Genomic DNA, 19,404 nt, shown 5'->3' with positions numbered 1-19,404 from the left:
TTCTCCAAGCGTGGACTCTCACATGATCTCACTGCCGACAGCTCCTCTCTCAGCTCTCGCGGGGACGCGCAGTCGGGAGCGCGTTTAAGGTGGCTTGGCGTTTGATTCACTAGTCCCCCCCCTGTCTCCTCACAGCACAGAGTTATAGTGTGAGAAATAAATATTATTACCATCCAGCAGGGAAAAGGAAGGCAATTAAACCTGCAGTCAGTTCTGCTTTAACACACTGTTTCCCCTCATAATTTACTGTAACAGCACAGGTTGTGACCTATAAATTAATGTAAACTTAATACCTGGCTAATCAGGCTTTTGCTGGAGATGTAAATAAGCGTCATGATGCTATCAAAAGGCTGTTGTTTACCAGAGAGTACTCCCCCCCCCCACACACACACACACACCATTCGCTGCATATTTTCCAGATTTGCATTAATGGTGTATGGAAATGTGGCCTCAATGAAATGCAAAAATGAAAGGCTCAAAGTGAATATTTCTCCTGGAAACGTAAGCTTGATGTTCAAGCTGATTAACTAATAATCAGTTGGGTGCTCATTGAAGAATAAAGGGACTCCAGCTCCTCAAATATTGGTTTCACGGTTTAAAGCATGAATAAAATCGCGCTATTTCTCCACTGACTCAACTTTTCCTAATTGTACAATGCCTCTTCTATTCAGCCTCTGTGCTTATGTCACCTTTTGCAGTTCTCGTCCCATTCCTGAACATTTATGAGCGACCTTTCTCCTCAAAGAGAGGGAGGGGGGAAACAGAGGGGTAAAGTGGATTTAGATTATTGTGGCAAGGACTGATAGACTTTGTGGGTCTGTAAAGTATTTATTTCAGCTTGTGCACTCAGATGAGCTTTGTTCCTCAGTGGTGTTCATCTGGATTTGGAAGAATAGATGGGAAAATATTCCTGGCTGTTTTCCCGGTGATTGCTCACCATCTCTCAGTGTATTCTCGGTGGAACTGAGCAAAGTTTAGACTCAGTAACCTCAGGTTTGCTTTGCAAAAGTCTGGTTCCTGTTTCGTGTTCATATTTCTGCGCAGCACATGCAAGGGCATGCAATAGAAACGCTGTTATCGCAATTGCATCTCATTTATTTAATCTCACTATCAGGTCTCAACATCGGATAGTATTTTGACTTTTTAAAATTTTTGTTGCAGATGCATGTGTTATTCTGTTGCTCCTGTGAATCGTTTGTTTTCATGGATTCTTTGTGTGGTTGTTATAGCAAATCTCCGTCTTTAACTGATTAATAACAATGAAAGGGATTTGCACTCTGATGAATATGCGTGCTTGGGAAAGTATGAGCCTGTGGGTGTTAATGAGGATCTGGGAGGGTGGAGGAGCAGGAGGAGTGTGTGTGCTGCCGTAGCGGGTGGCCTTATGATGCAATGCGCTGGCATCACTGTTATGAAACAGCATGAAGGCAGAGATTACTCAAACTAGGTTAGTGGAGCAGCTGAGCACAGAACACCTACAGCAACAGATTTAAAAAAAAAAAAATTTGTTTCCTTCATTTCCTCCATACACAGACACACACACAAACACGCACATACAGACGTCCAGAGTCATTTGTTTTTTCCTCTGGAGATCCTTTTCCTCTTCCCCGTCCTTTTTTTTCGTATGTTATCTTTTTTTATTTATACACTTCCTCGTCCTCATCGGTATCAGCCAGCGTGAAATAAATTCAAACTCCTCAGTATTTCTAATCATTCACTCATGATAAATATCCTCTTCTTTGTGGCACAGTTTTTCTTTTTTCGCGTCTTTCATCGTGCGTGCATCTCCTCCGAAGCCCCCCCGTTCTGTGTTTCCCTTGACAACTGCAGCGACACTTTGACCTTAGCTCTTACGTAACGGCTGTGCTGCTCAGTTAGACAGCAGAGGAAGCAGAAAGAGAGACAAAAACAAAAAGAGGGAGAGAGAGGGAGTTAGTGGGAGGCGAAGGGGGGCTTCGGCATTGGCTCTTATGTGGCAGACATTTTGTTGATAAAGTAAGAGGTGAAGAGGGAAGAGGCACAGAAGAAGAAGAGCTTAGAGCTGGAGAAGACTTTGGAAGGTTGCCAGGAGAAGCATAACAGGATGAGGGAGCAGATGGGGAGGCCGGCAGAAGTGATATATAAATGGATGGATATTTATATCAGAGAGGTATAGAAAGGAGGTATGCAGAAAAATTGGCTCTCTGAGATGAAACAGGCTGTGAAAGAGCCCTTTGAATAATGTGTATAAGAACGTGTAGGATGGGGAACTATAGCTACGGAAGACACATGGGAAGCACAGTGTAGCTGCTTTTAGTTCAGAGTAATTGATTTTTCACATTTTTCCACCACCTACTGAATCTGCGCTTGCCGCTGAATCTTTGAATCTCAGGCAAGCAAGCCTTTTTGTTTTCATACACAAGGTCTTGTTGTGAGGAATGGAATAAGGTTTCTCCTGACTGCCATCAAAGCCGGTATAACCTCGTGACTGCCCAGGGTTGAATTTAAAGTCCTCTCACATCAAAGAGTCTTTGTAGGGACGTGGGACCAACTGTAACTGATTGGCTGCACATGGTTTCAATGGGGCCCCATGGGCGATCTCTCTCTGTTTCTCTCTCCCTGTCTTTGCAGCATCACCTCCCGTCATTCTAGCTCAGGGTTCAGTTTAACCAACATTTTTCATGCACCGCGTTCACCGCTTCGTGCCCTTTCATTTCCTAATTTGTACAGAAATGCTGTACAAATTCACCCTCAAGAAGGCTGAAATTTAAACACACACACACACATGCACACACTCAGTATGTGCTGGGCTGTGCCAGTCAGTTGGCTGGGATTATTTCAGGTTCCACTGAGCTGTAATCCCTACTTCCCTCATTCAGTTAAGCTCCCTGTTTTCTTCTGTTTCGAGGCTCCATTAATCCCCCCTCCCCTCCGCTCTAAAAAGCCACGGCTCTGTAATCTGGACTGTGAGCTTTGCTGCGTCACTAGGTCAGTGTGTCAGAGAGAGTGCAAGTGCTGTTCTCTCCTGTCACAATCTACTTTTCCTCCTCCACTCGACTCCACTTTACATCTTCATTTTTTCTCCATATTTCATACATGTCATTCTCAGTTCTTCTTTTTCATCCTTTCAGCTCCTGTTACAGCTTTACACTTGTGCATCTGTTTCTTTTCGCTACCAGTTTCCCCTTATCGGCTTCATTTTTCATGTACTGCACAACTTCACAGTTTGATAAAGGCTGCAGGATGAATAGTGCGAGTTCAATCATGGGTCACAAGGTACAGATTATCTCACCAAGCACTTCCTTAGCACTTCCTGCACTTGCATGTATCATAACAGGAGCTTAGGCGTGCTGTTTATAGTGGTGTTTTTGGCCTGTATAATAATCAGTTACAATATTAAAAAAAATCAGTATCTGATTTGAAGGTTTAGCGTCAACGGTACAAGGCTTGTAGCATAAAAAGCCGCATTTGAAAACCAAAACGTGACAACAGATCCCCAGTGACATTTTGATGCGGCAGAATGTTCTGTTTTGATGATATTGTCACGTTACGCTTGATAGACCAAGTATGTTGGTGGTCTGCTTTGGCGTAGCGTTCTCTTCATATCTGTCTGAGCAATCTTTTTCTGTGGCTGGTTCTAAGTAGAAGCCCTCATCGCTGCACTTTCCTGTGGTGTGCTGCACGGTTTACTGTTTCTGTTATGTCTGTCCCCCCTTCAAAAAATTTTCAACCCTTTCTTGCCATCTTATATGCAGATGACATTCAGTCATATCTCTCTCTCTCTCTCTCTCTCTCTCTATCTATATATATATATATATATATATATATATATATATATATATATATATATATATATATATATATATATATATATATATATATATATATATATATATATATTACAAGACTTATATATATATATATATATATATATATATATAAATAATAATGAATATATATATATATATATATATATATATATATATATATTTCTCTCTCTAACTTTTGATTCAGCTTTACTTTGGATGCTCGTGGTTAATCTCTGGTTTATTCTTGTTTTATATATATATATATATATATATATATGAAGTGGAAATTATATATATTACAAGACTTATATCTATATAAGTCTTGTGGCATGAAGATGTTTCAGAGTTAAAGATCTTGCGTGTGTGTGAGACTCTAATAAAAGTTAATAATGAAAACACAGAAGTCTTTGTTCATGCCCTCGATAGATTTGTGGCTAAATGTTAGGTAAACTGGTGAATGGAAAATGGTTAGCCTGTTTTGCTAAATAAACCATGACCATCACCTCTGGGTAACTTTTGATTCAGCTTTCACTTTGGATGCTCGTGGTTAATCTCTGGTTTATTCTTGTTTTTAATCACTTAAGAAATATTGCCAAACTGAGTTTCACTGTGTCACATAGTGAAGTGGAAATTGCTGTTCATGGTTCAAGCTTCTTCTTGCTGGTAATTTGATCAGTTGATACTTTTTCGTGTGGCTTCATAATTATTTATAAAAGAAAGAAAAGACCAAGAAAAACCAAAATGTTTTACTAGAAACATTCATGTAACATATGTGGAGTAAGGGGGCACTGTGGTGCAGTGGTTAGCAGCACTGGTTTGAGTGCAGCAGCTGGCTGCGGCCTTTCTGTATGGTGTCTGTATCTATATCTGTGTTGGTTCTTTCCAGGTACTCCATCTTACGCCAGAGTCCAAAGGCCTAAATGTTAGGTAAACTGGTGATTCGCTTGTGTAAATGGTTATCTGTCTATCTGTGTTAGGCCTGTAATAAACTGGAGACATGACCAGGGTGAACCTAGCCTCTCACCAGATGACAGCTGTGATAGGCTCCAGCCTATCCAAGAAAGGCTCCAAGAAAATCGATGGATGGATGAACAGACATTTGGATGAACAAATGATCTCATTTGTTGGAAAATTTGGTCACTTCCAATGAAACGTGCTGTCACCAAGAGGGGAAAAAAGCAGACTTAATATAGAAGAGATTAGATGAGTTTATGCCGAGTTTATCACATATATTTCCTCAAGAAAAACAAACAAACAACAACAACATAATAGCCTAGCTTATTTAGTTGTAAATATCTTATGCTCTAATATTAAATTGCATTTCCTAGTGACTCTAAACAAGCAAATCCAAACTTGTTTACTGTACTTTCACAGGCATTTGTTTTATTTTACACATATCTGTTCAGTTACTGGATTTCTAGATATTGTCCCAGCAGTTTTCATCTTTCTAAAAAAACATCCTCAGATTTCCTCAGTGGATCAGAATTTCATTATTGACCCACATAAACACTCACCAGCAAACGTGGCATGTGCAGCATACTAGTGTGTCTGCAAACAGGACGTGTCTTTCTTTCATGTTGCTAAATTCAGACATGTCTTCATGGAGAGGTTCTCTGTCGTTATTTGAGTTTGTAAACGATTTAACCACACACGCACACGCACGCACGCACAAGCCTATGTTTAAATTTCTACAGTATGTCTGAACTTGTCTTGACAAACACAATGAGCAGCAAAGCTCTCGTTCTGTCACTCACTGCCTTTTCCCCCACCCTTCCACGTTTCTCTCCTCTTTGTTCTTCACAAAAGCAGGTTCACGTCCACACCCACGAATGCTTGAATAGAGGGAGGACTCTGTGGTGTTGACGCACTCGGACTACTCATGGAACCTCTGATTTAGAGAATACATCATCCAAACAGTCGACAGCCGTGATTGATTGCATTCGTTCAGATCCACATCTGATAACAGTAGGATTTGGTGGGATGTCGCACACTGTCCTGAATCTGTAGCTTGTGTATGTGTTAACAATACAACTGAGATCTGATGCAAATACAAATGTATAGCATGCAAAGTTGTGGGAAGAGGGAAGAGAGATTACTATGGCAACAAGGTTGTGTTTATCTCCAGCATGAAACAACGTGCTTTGCCATGTGAACTTGACCCAGTTACACCCAGCTCATTGTGACTGCGCACACACAGAGACACACACCAAATGCACATGGATTAGCACATGTAATAGCACATGGACGCTGACAACAGTGTGATATTTCCATCCATGCTAATTAAGGCCAGTGAGCTCAGTGAATAGAAAGAAGCTACTTCTTTTCTCTTCCACCTCACATTGATGTGTTTCCTCAATCACCGATGACCTAAATCTGCTGTGTGCCATCAGGCAGGGCACTACTGGACAACCGCGCTCTGCTGCTTTATCTCAGTGTTGTCTCATCCTCCCATTTTCTTTCATCATCCCATACTCCCCTCAGGTTCTTGCTTCCCTTTCTCTTAAACCCAGCTTCTCTAAGTGCCTCAAATGATCTAATCAGGGGAGAGCGATGCTTTTGTCACTCCATATCATGGCTAAAAAAAAAAATCAGTGAATTAATCTTTTTTTATTTTGCAGCTCATTTATGGTTGTTGACTGGAGTTTCTGATATTTCCTTGCTTGTGAGATCAGCGCTACACCTACAGATAGCAAGATCTATTTCCTGGTTGTTGTTTACCAAGATGCATTTAGGAATCAGGCATGAGTGAGATTGATAATTCAGTTCATATATAACCTCCCAGATGACTCATCGCAGCAAAGCAAGCAGAAACGGAGACATCCAGTGTCGGGATTGTGCCACAACACGCTGGACTTATGTAACACATGGAGTTAGCGCTTGTGCTTATTTTGTGATTTCCAGTCCAAACTGTTTGAAGAATGTGTCAGACACATCGCAAGTAACAGGCCGAGTATGTTATGGGTTTCACAAATTGCAGATAAATGCATTCATTTCTGTCTGCTATATCACTGGTGTGCACCAGCTGACTTTCTGTAAGAGGATGTTGTTCCCAAAGCAAACAACACTTTATGGTGGCTGCACTAGACTGTTCCTCCAAATGTGCAAAAGTCTGATCACAGATTGACAACCCCCACAAACATTATGCAATGCCGGACCATTATGTAATCTGTAATCACAACAAGAAGCCGGGCCAAATCATTGAAACTTTGGCCGATTAGCGGGTCCACATGGTGCAGCTGATTCATCTCGCCCGGGTTGGCATCTATGAAAGTTGTTTTTTATGCGGCTGTTTTGTTAGATGTGTCAGTCAGTTAATGAAATGGAAGACTGTGCTGTGTTTTTCAGCTTCGGGAGGTTTGCAGAAAGTCTGCATTGCGTCACAGCAGGGAGCAGAGGAAAAAGGAAAGGAGACAAGCAGGAGGGGGAGAGGAACAGGGGCACAGCCAGGGTAGAAAGGGGTGTGTCTTCACTGACCTAGTTAGAGCTGTGGAAACCCCCACCTCCCTGCACCACCCGCCTCACTACTGACGTGTAAAGGGCACTTTCAAACAGTACCAGATAGACAGAAACGAATGCAGGGAGTCAGAGCGAGAGAGACAGGTAGGAGCGGATCAACAGACAGGCCCGTGTGAGTCAAGCAAAATGAGACTAGCGGAGCAAATACATCCACAAAATATATCAGGTCAAAGTAGATCTGGGAAATATCTTTGTGAAAACAGGATAGGCCTTAAAGGGATTTCAAACGAATTAATGTGAACAACAGACAGCATCTGAAATATCAAACCCCTTCATATCCTGTGCAATATTAGATTTCTCCCGTTGTTGTAGAGAATAATATCTTTAAGGCATAAAGTAGCTTTTAATAAAATCACAAGATTGCCCTCTCCCCCCCAAAATGTAATAACTGCAAAATGCATACTGTAATTACTGATAAACTACATCTAATCTGACATTTCCTCCACTTTATAGAGTTCCTCATCTTGTTATGAATGTTAAAGGGTGTTATAATGGAAAATCGTCTGGATGCACTACATTGATTTGCAGGTATTTTACTTAATTAAGCCACTCTATTTAAGAAAGAAGGCCCACGGTCAATGCTCATTTAATTCTGACCTTCAGGCTTTCCCCTAGGATCTCAGTTTAGTTCACAGACAACCCAGACGGATGGAGCAGATTACTCTTTTTTTTAAAAGCAACTGCTAAACTTTCCTGAAACCAAGCTGCAGGGCCTAAAATAGCTTTAACTAGTAAAAGAACAAGCTCACACTTTGAGCCTCTCTGCTCTGTCATCTGTTTTTGTGTCCCATATTCTCATTATTTCCATTTAGCCCATCAAAAAAAAAACCTTTCCAGATTACATTTTCAGTCACTCCATATAAATCAGTTGATCACTCTCAGTATTTTTCGTCAGTAATTCCCTTCCCTTGGATAAACTTTCGGCGCGCTCCAACTTTTTTTTGTGGAAGTCCAAGTCTAAAGAAAACTAACATTCTTCTAGTTCTAGTTTTCTAGTATTTCGTGCTTTGTCATCATAGTCCCTGAAAAATCACTGACAGGAAGTATAAGCTTAAAACCCACGTTATGAATCACTCACTCACGCCATGACGGTTTTGTGTACAATGTTGCCAGGAGCCAGAATGACTAACATCCTGGCTCTTGCGTGTGCTGCCTGCTGCTAACTAGCACTTCACTGTCCATCGCTGTCTGGACTTGTGCACTAAAACTTGAACTCACTGTGGGACCACAGCTGTATAAAGAATTATGATGATTATTATTACATGCATTATTATGGTTACGGTGACAAAAACACAAACACAAGCACACATATTCTGTGACCAATCTGTGGCCCAACTATCTAGTTAAATTCCCATTGACTGTGCAGAGTCTGGCTTGCATGAGTGTCACCCTCAGAAACATGTCCTCATCATAGAAACACTTTGATGAGGACGTGTTAACAAAATAACTCATGAGCCTGAAGCTGTTTCATCAGGCAGAATAAAGGTAGAAAAAGTCCTGCAGATGTCTTGGTGAGCTCTCAGTCTGTTTCAATTATCTGTGCATGCTCATAAACAGATGTTGAATCCTGGAGTCTTTGGCTGTTGTGCTGTGACTGTCTGCTTTGGACAGCATTTGGAGAAATCATAGGTGGTTTCTGGCTCATCTGCTGACAACAGAAAATGACTTAAACATTTTCCCAATCAGGGCTGACACACTGACACATATTTTCCAAGAAACATCGCTTTCCTGTTTGTGCTTGGTGAAATTTGCTGCCTCCTCTGGTGCATTTTATCTTTACAATCTGCTGTCAAGTGAAAAAGAACGCTTACACCCCGTGATTCAATAGCTTGCAGAAAGACTACTAGCAGCAATAACTGGAAGTAACTGTTTTCTGTATGATTTCATCACTCTTCTTTAAAATGTTGCTACAGTTCATTGAGGTTTGTCGGCATTTGTTTATGCAGAGCTTTCTTAAGGTCTTGACACAGCATTTCGGCAGAGTTGAAGTCTTGTCTTTGACCAGGTCATTGCAACACTCCAAGAGTTTTCTTTTTCAGGCATTTTTTGTTAAATTTGCTGGTGTGCTTTGGATATTTTTTGGGTTGCACAACCCAGTTTATCTGTCAGACAGATGGTCTCACTTTTGACTCTAGAATACTTCAGTATACAGAGGATTTCACTACCAGTTCAATTACTGCAAAACAAGCCCATATCATCACCCCTCCTGTCATGAACGTTTAACATGCTGACTGAGGCCTGGACAGTTCTCTTTGAGAAATGAGCGGTTTGGCCTTGGGGTGAAATTGTTTAGACGTCCACTTCTGGGAAGATTGGAAACTGTTTTAAATGTTTTCAAGTAGTGATTAATTTTTCACACTGCAGTCAAGAGAGTGGAATACAGAGTCGGGACTTTAAAGTAGGGAATATAACTGGTGAAGAGAGAGCTTGCTGAAATAATGCACAAAAGGAAGGTAGATTTATCGTTTTTGCAGGAGACAAGGTGGAAGGGGAGCAAGAGCTCAGCATTAGAGGGGGATTCAATGTGTTCTACCATAGAGTAGATGGGGAGAGAAATGGAGTAAAGGTAATCTTGAAGGAAAAGCATGTAAATAGTGTTGTGGAGGTGCAGAAAGTCTCATACCGTATCATGAGTTTGAAACTGGAAATTGAAGGGGTGATTTTGAATGTTTGTAGGTCACATACCCCACAGCCTGGATGTCAGACAGAAGACAAAGAGGAATTTTGGAATAAACTGGAATAGAGTGTTCTCAGGGGAGAGCGACCAGTGATTGGAACAATTTGAGTTCAGTGGACACACTGGTGAAGCGAACAGAGGTGTCGAGGAGGTGTTGGTAGATGTGGTGTTAACAAGGGAAATGCAGAAGGACAGATGGTAGTGGATTTTGGAAAAAAGGATGGAAGTAGCCATGGCCATGAAGATATATTTCATGGGGTGACATAACATTGGGTGGACTACATCGTGTCTGGGAGTGCAACCTGAAAGAGAAAGGAGATGTCGGGGAAGAATGTAGTTAGGTAGCGCTGGATGGTAGCATGTATGATTTTCGAAATCAAGAAGAGAAAGCCAGTGAAGGAGAGGCTAGGACAAAATGGTGGAAGTTGAAGTAGGAAGAATGTTGCACAGAGTTCAGGGAGGGGTTGAGACAATCTCTGAAAGCTGAAGTGGAAAGGAAAACGGCCAAGAAGGTTTTTGGTGTATCCTCCAGACAGAGGAAAAAGAAGACTTGATGGCTAGGTGTACAGCTAGAAAGAGAGGTTACAAAAGCAAATGCAAGGGCTCATAGTGAGCTGTATGTGAGGCTAAACACTAAGGATGGAGAACAGGAGTTGTATTGATTAGCTAGTTAAACAGACAGACTGAGGTGGAGTGGACGTGCAGTAGTGTAGGGTGATTAAGGATAGATATGAAAATGTGCTAACATGTAAAGAGAGTGAGTTGAGAAGATGGAAGGAGCACTTTAAGGAGCTCATGATTAAAGAAAATGATGAGAAGAAGATGAGTGGAGGGAGAGGAAGATGGGTGGAGAGGATTAGTTGAATCAGGAGTAGGAGAAGAGATTAGCATGCTGGAGGAAGTGAGGACAGCTAAGCGGAAGAGGATAAAAGCATGCTGGTCCTGGATGGATGGATGGATGGATGGATGGATGGATGGATGGATGGATGGAGATGGAAGATGGATGGATGGATGGATGTTTAACACATCTTGGAGAGTGAGAGGATGCTTGAGGAATGATTAAGAAGCGTAAGCGTGTTGTTACAGAACAGAACTACGGAGGGATGAAGTTCATGAGCTATACCATGAAGATATGGAAAGGGCTGTTAAAGCTAGGAGCTCTACAGATGCAATGTCTGTGTGAAGAGTGTTGATGGAGAAGGTCAGAAGAAGTTGACCTGTGGATGTAGAGAAAGCATATAAAGGTGGAACTTTGGTGCTGTATGACAGGAGTGGCAGAGATGTATGTGAGGGTGATGCAGAACATGCATGACAGGAAGACAGTGGTGAGATTTGCAGGAGGACTGACTGAGGATGAGGGTAGCATTACATCAGGGATCAGCTCTGAGCCTCTTCTTGTTTGACATGATGATGAATGGGTTGACAGATGAGGTCAGGCAAGTCTCCGTGAAGTTTGCAGATGATATTGCTATCTATAGTGAGAATAGGCAGCAAATGGAAGAGTGCTTGGAAAGGTGGAGGTATGCTCTGGAGAGAAACCTGTAGAAACAAGAGAGACTTTGTGTGTGGATGGATGGGAGGCAGGTGTAGCAGTGAAAGTGCAAGGTGTAGTGGTAGTTAAGGTAGATGATTTTGAATTCCTGTGGTCAACCATTTAAAGTAACAGATGGCGCACAAGAAAGTTGAAGAAGAGAGTGAATCCAGGGTGGAACAGAAGGATAGCAGAAAGAGCCAGGCAGGAGGAGGACGAAAAACCACAATGGAGGAGGAGATGCAGACGGTTGGTGTGACAGAGGATTATAGCAGAGATAGGATGAGACGGAAGCAAATGATCTACTACGGTGATCCCTAAAGAGAGCAGGTGAAAGAAGAAGACTGTGTAATAATGGACTTATAATCTTTGCCCAGACTGATCAGCAGCAATAATTGCTTAAGTAAGATCAGTGTCGATGTCTTTTATCCACAGTGTTGTGTTAACACACACCAGCAAACTGGAAAAACTTCTACATAACTAGAACTCCTGCACAAGGACAATACTGCACATTTTTTAAATGTCTTTTAAATGTTACTATACTGCCCTGACTTGGTTCTTTGGTTCCAACCTGTTTTAGATCTTTGTTGGATTGCAATGTATTGATTAAAACATTTAAGAACTTTAAAAACATTTCCTACTATTCAATACTATTCAAGTACTACAGATTCAAAGTGTACTCATAAAAATCTGCACCAGTTTCATCTTCTTACCACACGTCTTTCTGTGCTGCAGGTGGTTTGAAAATAGAATAGAAAGAGTTAGCCTGTCATGAAAACTGGCATGCTGTGGTGAACCCCCATATAGCTCATGCTGCTGGACGTTTCTCATGCAATTTATAAACCGAAATGAACAAAAAAGGAAATGAAGCAAGCTAACAGCAGCTTTGAACTCCGGGTGTTTGTTACTGACACGGAAACATGCTGGTGCAGCAGTACGCTAAATCACTTCAGCAAGCTTTATGAAGAAGAGTACATCTCAGCCGGTGAGTTTTGGTTTATGATGGTTGACTTTAATCAGGAACTCAAAGTTTATTAGATTTTTCTTCTAGTTTTGACAAATTTCAGTGCTATCAGGAAGTCAGACACGTTAATTTGTTACAGTTTCTGTTTCTCACAGTTTTTCTTAGCTGATACTTTACTGGCTGATGTCACTTGGCTGTAAATTGAGTTTCCCTCTTGAGGATGAAGAAGAAAAGCAGAAGGTCGTGTTGCATGTTTGGAAATGATTAGTTGAAAAGTTCTGTTGAACACAATATTGTGAGGCAGTCCTGTAGTTATTGGTTTGGAATAGTTGTCTTTGTTATGTATTGCCTGCTTGATAGTTTATACACTTGTTTCACTGTTTAAAGAGGGGAAGATTTTGAATAATCGTTACATCTGATTTTATTTATACACCACCATTTCACTGAAATTTATATTGCAAGGTATTTATATTTAGTCCTACCAGACAGTTATTTTCAAATAATGATGTAACTTGTTAACTGCTGCCTTAATATTTTTGAGTACATATGCAGGCAAGCGAGTGCCTTCTATGTTTTCACTTCTTCTAATCACTTCACTGTGTTTCCCACACTTGCTGAACTCCAGAGTAGATACAGTAACATGTGAGGACATTTTGTGCTAAAAAGACTAACTTTGATAGGCACCCTTTTAGTTTGGCTTAGCACAGAGGTAACAGTTACCCCAAGGAAGCACTGTACACTTTAATGTACGTATGTCATGAAAATATTCCCTGAAGAGTTGAAAATATATACAGTACACACGCTTTAATGAGTAACATGTGCATTATTATGACTGATTTGCTCACTTATCTAGACAAGTAATTAACATTTTGCTCTGTTTGATTCTAACGCAGGGCCACAGATACTGAACAATATGTCTGCCAATGTGACTGTTTGCAACATTACCACTATTCCACCCAACTGTTCCGTGAATTGCAAAGTGGATTATCTTCAGGGTCTGGGTTATTCAACTTTGTTTCTTCTGGGTTTCCTGATAAATGCTGCTGCTCTGTATGCCTTCATTGCCATACGGCGCTCATGGACAGACATCCACATCTATATGTTGAACCTGAACATTGCAGATTTTTCCCTCATCCTTTTCCTGAGCTTCAGGATTTATGATGCCTTCTCCTGCCTGCCTATAACTTACTTTTGTACCTTTCTCATGTATGTACATTTTCTCAACATGTATGCCAGCATCTTCACAACAGCAGCCATCAGTGTCCAACGCTACCTGAGTATAAGATTCCCACTGCGTGCCAGATCGTGGAAATGGAAGAAACAGACAGCTTTTGCAGTGTGTTTGGTCATTTGGGTTTTCTTGATAACAGCATGCATTATGGTCCGCAAGGACAACTATCCTGAAAAACTCTGGACATGTTTTGAACGATGTAAAAATATTCCACATCGTACATGGAGTATCACATCAGTGATATTTATAGGTTTTCTCATCCCACTCCTGATCGTCGTGTTCTGCTCCACTCAGATCATCCGTATGTTTTTAAAGGGGCCGACAAGTCAGAGGAGAAGAAAAACATTGTTGGCATAGTCACAGCCAACATGATTGTGTTTATCGTCTGTTACACGCCGATCCATATCGCCTTCGTTGCTGACCTCTTTGACGAGCCACAGGAAGACTGGATATGCGAAAGCACTACTGTGCACAAGTATTTACTCTGGTCTGAATGGATTGCTGGCACAAATTGCTGTTTCGACTCCATCAGCTATTTTTTTTTATTGAAAGACTTTTTTTTCAAAAGCACGTAACTCTTAAGGCAGCATTTGAGTGTTGTATTTAAAGAGGCAAAATGCTGTTAAAGGTCATAACCTGTACATTCTACATGGCAAGTTCAGTTATGTTTGAAGTCGAAAGTTAAAATAGAAGAAGATCCTACAGCTTGAGGTTTGGCTAAATATATAAACATATATGGGCAAAATATAGGTCAAATGACCACAGTGAGTCAGAACTGCTGTTTAACTTGGGTACATGTTTTTTCAGTGACGGATATCAGACAAGATGTATGCTACCTTAAATGTATTTCATTTAGGTGTTTTTTTTTAATCTTCACACACATTTTTTAAACAAATTTAGTAGACCACCTGTAAATCTATGAAAGTAGTGTAGGGTGATTAAGGATAGATATGGAAATGTGCTAACCTGTAAAGAGAGTGAGTTGAGAAGATGGAAGGAGCACTTTAAGGAGCTCATGATTAAAGAAAATGAGTGAGAGAGGAAGATGGGTGGAGGGCAGTTGAATCAGGAAGTGGAGAGGATTAGTAAGGAGGAAGTGAGGACAGCTAAGAAGAGAATGAAGAGTGGAAAGCATGCTGGTCCTTAGGCTGGCCCCAGATAAGCGGAAGAGGATGGATGGATGGATGGATGGATGGATGGATGGATGGATGGATGGATGGATGGATGGATGTTTAACACATCTTGGAGAGTGAGAGGATGCTTGAGGAATGATTAAGAAGCGTGTTGTTACAGAACAGAACTACGGAGGGATGAAGTTCATGAGCTATACCATGAAGATATGGAAAGGGCTGTTAAAGCTAGGAGCTCTACAGATGCAATGTCTGTGTGAAGAGTGTTGATGGAGAAGGTCAGAAGAAGTTGACCTGTGGATGTAGAGAAAGCATATAAAGGTGGAACTTTGGTGCTGTATGACAGAAGTGGCAGAGATGTATGTGAAGGTGATGCAGAACATGCATGACAGGAAGACAGTGGTGAGGTTTGCAGGAAGAGGGACTGAGGATGAGGGTAGCATTACATCAGGGATCAGCTCTGAGCCTCTTCTTGTTTGCAATGATGATGACAGATGAGGTCAGGCAAGTCTCCGTGAAGTTTGCAGATGACATTGCTATCTGTAGTGAGAATAGGCAGCAAATGGAAGAGTGCTTGGAAAGGTGGAGGTATGCTCTGGAGAGAAACCTGTAGAAACAAGAGAGAATATGTGTGTGGATGGATGGGAGGCAGGTGTAGCAGTGAAAGTGCAAGGTGTAGTGGTAGTTAAGGTAGATGATTTTGAATTCCTGTGGTCAACCATTTAAAGTAACAGATGGCGCACAAGAAAGTTGAAGAAGAGAGTGAATCCAGGGTGGAACAGATGGATAGCAGAAAGAGCCAGGCAGGAGGAGGACGAAAAACCACAATGGAGGAGGAGATGCAGACGGTTGGTGTGACAGAGGATTATAGCAGAGATAGGATGAGACGGAAGCAAATGATCTACTACGGTGATCCCTAAAGAGAGCAGGTGAAAGAAGAAGACTGTGTAATAATGGACTTATAATCTTTGCCCAGACTGATCAGCAGCAATAATTGCTTAAGTAAGATCAGTGTCGATGTCTTTTATCCACAGTGTTGTGTTAACACACACCAGCAAACTGGAAAAACTTCTACATAACTAGAACTCCTGCACAAGGACAATACTGCACATTTTTTAAATGTCTTTTAAATGTGACTATACTGCCCTGACTTGGTTCTTTGGTTCCAACCTGTTTTAGATCTTTGTTGGATTGCAATGTATTGATTAAAAAATGTAAGAACTTTAAAAACATTTTCTCGTATTTCATGCGAACAGCAAGTACTACAGATTCAAAATGTGTACTCATAAAAATCTGCACCAGTTTCATTTTCTCACCGCACATCTTTCTGTGTGACAGGTGGTCTGAAAATAGAAACTATTAGCCTGTGATGAAAACTGGCATGCTGTGGTGAACCCCCATATAGCTCATGCTGCTGGACGTTTCTCACGCAATTTATAAACCGAAATGAACAAAAAAGGAAATGAAGCATGCTAACAGCAGCATTGAACTCCGGGCGTTTGTTACTGACACGGAAACATGCTGGTGCAGCAGTACGCTAAATCACTTCAGCAAGCTTTATGAAGAAGAGTACATCTCAGCCGGTGAGTTTTGGTTTCTGATGGTTGACTTTAATCAGGAACTCAAAGTTTATTAGATTTTTCTTCTAGTTTTGACAAATTTCAGTGCTATCAGGAAGTCAGACACGTTACTTTGTTACAGTTTCTGTTTCTCACAGTTTTTCTTATCTGATACTTTACTGGCTGATGTCACTTGGCTGTGAATTGAGTTTCCCTCTTGAGGATGAATAAGAAAAGCAGAAGCTCGTGTTGCATGTTTGGAAATGATTAGTTGAAAAGTTCTGTTGAACACAATATTGTGAGGCAGTCCTGTAGTTATTGGTTTGGAATAGTTGTCTTTGTTATGTATTGCCTGCTTGATAGTTTATACACTTGTTTCACTGTTTAAAGAGGGGAAGATTTTGAATAATCGTTACATCTGATTTTATTTATACACCATCATTTCACTGAAATTTATATTGCAAGGTATTTAGATTTAGTCCTACCAGACAGTTATTTTCAAATAATGATGTAACTTTTTAACTGCTGCGTTAATATTTTTGAGTACATATGCAGGGCACATGACTGTAGCAACTCTAAGCAAAATCAAGCGAGTGCTTTCTACGTTTTCACTTCTTCTAATCACTTCACTATGTTTCCCACACTTGCTGAACTCCAGGGTAGATACAGTAACATGTGAGGACATTTTGTGCTAAAAAGACTAACTTTGATAGGCACCCTTTTAGTTTGGCTTAGCACAGAGGTAACAGTTACCCCAAGGAAGCACTGTACACTTTAATGTACGTATGTCATGAAAATATTCCCTGAAGAGTTGAAAATATATACAGTACACACGCTTTAATGAGTAACATGTGCATTATTATGACTGATTTGCTCACTTATCTAGACAAGTAATTAACATTTTGCTCTGTTTGATTCTAACGCAGGGCCACAGATACTGAACAATATGTCTGCCAGTGTGACCGTTTGCAACATTACCACCAACTGTTCCACGAATTGCAAAGTGGATTATCTTCAGGGTCTGGGTTATGCAGCTTTGTTTCTTCTGGGTTTCCTGATAAATGCTGCTGCTCTGTATGCCTTCATTGCCATACGGCGCTCATGGACAGACACCCACATCTATATGTTGAACCTGAACATTGCAGATTTTTCCCTCATCCTTTTCCTGAGCTTCAGGATTTACGATGCCTTCTCCTGCCTGCCTATAACTTACTTTTGTACCTTTCTCATGTACGTACATTATATCAACATGTATGCCAGCATCTTCACAACAGCAGCCATCAGTGTCCAACGCTACCTGAGTATAAGATTCCCACTGCGTGCCAGATCGTGGAGACGGAAGAAACAGACAGCTTTTGCAGTGTGTTTGGTCATTTGGGTTTTTGTGATAACAGCATGCATTATGGTCCGCAAGGACAACTATCCTGAAAAACTCTGGACATGTTTTGAACGATGTAAAAGTATTCCACATCGTACATGGAGTATCACATCAGTGATATTTATAGGTTTTCTCATCCCACTCCTGATCGTCGTGTTCTGCTCCACTCAGATCATCCGTATGTTTTTAAAGGAGGCCGACAAGTCAGAGGAGAAGAAAAACATTGTTGGCATAGTCACAGCCAACATGATTGTGTTTATCGTCTGTTACACGCCGATCCATATCGTCTTCGTTGCTGACCTCTTTGACAAGCCACAGGAAGACTGGATATGCAAAGGGACTACTGTGCACAAGTATTTACTCTGGTCTGAATGGATTGCTGGCACAAATTGCTGTTTTGACTCCATCAGCTATTATTTTTTATTGAAAGGCTTTTATTCAAAAGCACGCAACTCTTAAGGCAGCATTTGAGTGTTGTATTTAAAGAGGCAAAATGCTGTTAAAGGTCAGTTATGTTTGAAGTCAAAAGTTAAACTACACGAAGATCTTACAGCTTGAGGTTTGGATAAATATATAAACACATATGGGCAAAAATATAGGTCAAATGACCACAGTGAGTCAGAACTGCTGTTTAACTTAGATAAATGTTTTTTCAGAGACAGATATCAGACAACAAGATGTATGCTAACTTAAAATGTATTTCATTTAGGTGTTGGTTTTTCATCTCCACACACATTTTTTTTAAACAAATCTTATAGACCACCTGTCATAAAAACAAGAAAACACAAATACCTTAGAAATCTGTCAAAAACATCCATCCCTCATGCATAATTTAAGTGAATAATCAATCTGTGACTCGTATGGATGATTTTTTCTGACAGCTTAGATATATCTGACTGTTCACATGCTTGCCATGAACTGTTTATAGTCTGCAACAGCAAAATGGCCTGGTAAATGGTCTGTATTTATATAGCGCCTTTCTGGTCCCTAAGGACCCCAAAGCGCTTTACATATCCAGTCATCCACCCATTCACACACTGGTGATGGCAAGCTACGTTGTAGCCACAGCCACCCTGGGGCGCACTGACTGACAGGCGAGGCTGCGGACACTGGCGCCACGCCCTCTGACCACCACCAGTAGGCAACGGGTGAAGTGTCTTGCCCAAGGACACAACGACCGAGACTGTCCGAGCCGGGGCTCGAACCGGCAACCTTCCGATTACAAGGCGAACTCCCAACTCTTGAGCCACGATCACGAAGCTGATTACGCTGCCTACCAACACTTAACAAAACCAATCGCAGGACTTAAAGAATACTAATGTAAAACTCACATTTGGGTATTACTGCACATGTAGGCAAGCTGGGAGTGGGCATCCCATTCACCACACCGATGGCACCACAATGCATGAAGGGGCTTTCTAGTAAATTTCACCTGCTCTGATTGACATTTGCTGAAGACAAGTACTTGAAATCTCTGAGAATTAAAGTGAAGAAGCTGCGGTACACTGTGAGAATCACAGGAATCAACTTGATACATTTGGTTTTCACAAAATGTTGGAATACTGCTGCTACTTTTTGACCGTTTTAAAAATATCTCTCGGTGCTTCTCTCAAGACATTTCTTGACATTC

The 19,404-nt window shown here is 41.1% G+C and overlaps 1 protein-coding gene across 2 annotated transcripts; it reads left to right on the top strand.

Annotated features, from left to right (window-relative positions):
- The first annotated feature begins 12,303 nt into the window (after nt 1–12,303).
- gpr35b (G-protein coupled receptor 35 b) lies at nt 12,304–18,842 on the top strand. 2 transcript variants are annotated; one of them, XM_039602851.1, is made up of 3 exons: nt 12,304–12,497; nt 13,370–16,420; nt 17,323–18,842. In XM_039602851.1, the coding sequence occupies exons 2-3, from the start codon at nt 16,300–16,302 to the stop codon at nt 18,231–18,233; spliced, it is 1,032 nt and encodes a 343-aa protein (XP_039458785.1). In that variant the 5' UTR covers nt 12,304–12,497; nt 13,370–16,299; the 3' UTR covers nt 18,234–18,842. The 2 variants fall into 2 exon arrangements, with proteins under 2 accessions (XP_039458785.1, XP_039458786.1); XM_039602852.1 differs by lacking the exon at nt 13,370–16,420.
- The last annotated feature ends 562 nt before the right edge of the window (nt 18,843–19,404 follow it).

The sequence above is a fragment of the Oreochromis aureus genome, linkage group 18 (assembly GCF_013358895.1).
Source record: "Oreochromis aureus strain Israel breed Guangdong linkage group 18, ZZ_aureus, whole genome shotgun sequence".
NCBI lineage: Eukaryota > Metazoa > Chordata > Actinopteri > Cichliformes > Cichlidae > Oreochromis > Oreochromis aureus.
Note: the sequence above shows the minus strand (reverse complement) of the source record. Positions and strands in the feature narration are given on the sequence as shown.

Bases quoted from the DNA above. Each gene is read 5' to 3' on its own strand.
- gpr35b (XM_039602852.1), top strand. From the start codon at position 12,377: ATGAAGCAAGCTAACAGCAGCTTTGAACTCCGGGTGTTTGTTACTGAC. The intron at 12,498-17,322 runs GTGAGTTTTGGT...ATTCTAACGCAG, and splicing joins AGAAGAGTACATCTCAGCCG to GGCCACAGATACTGAACAAT.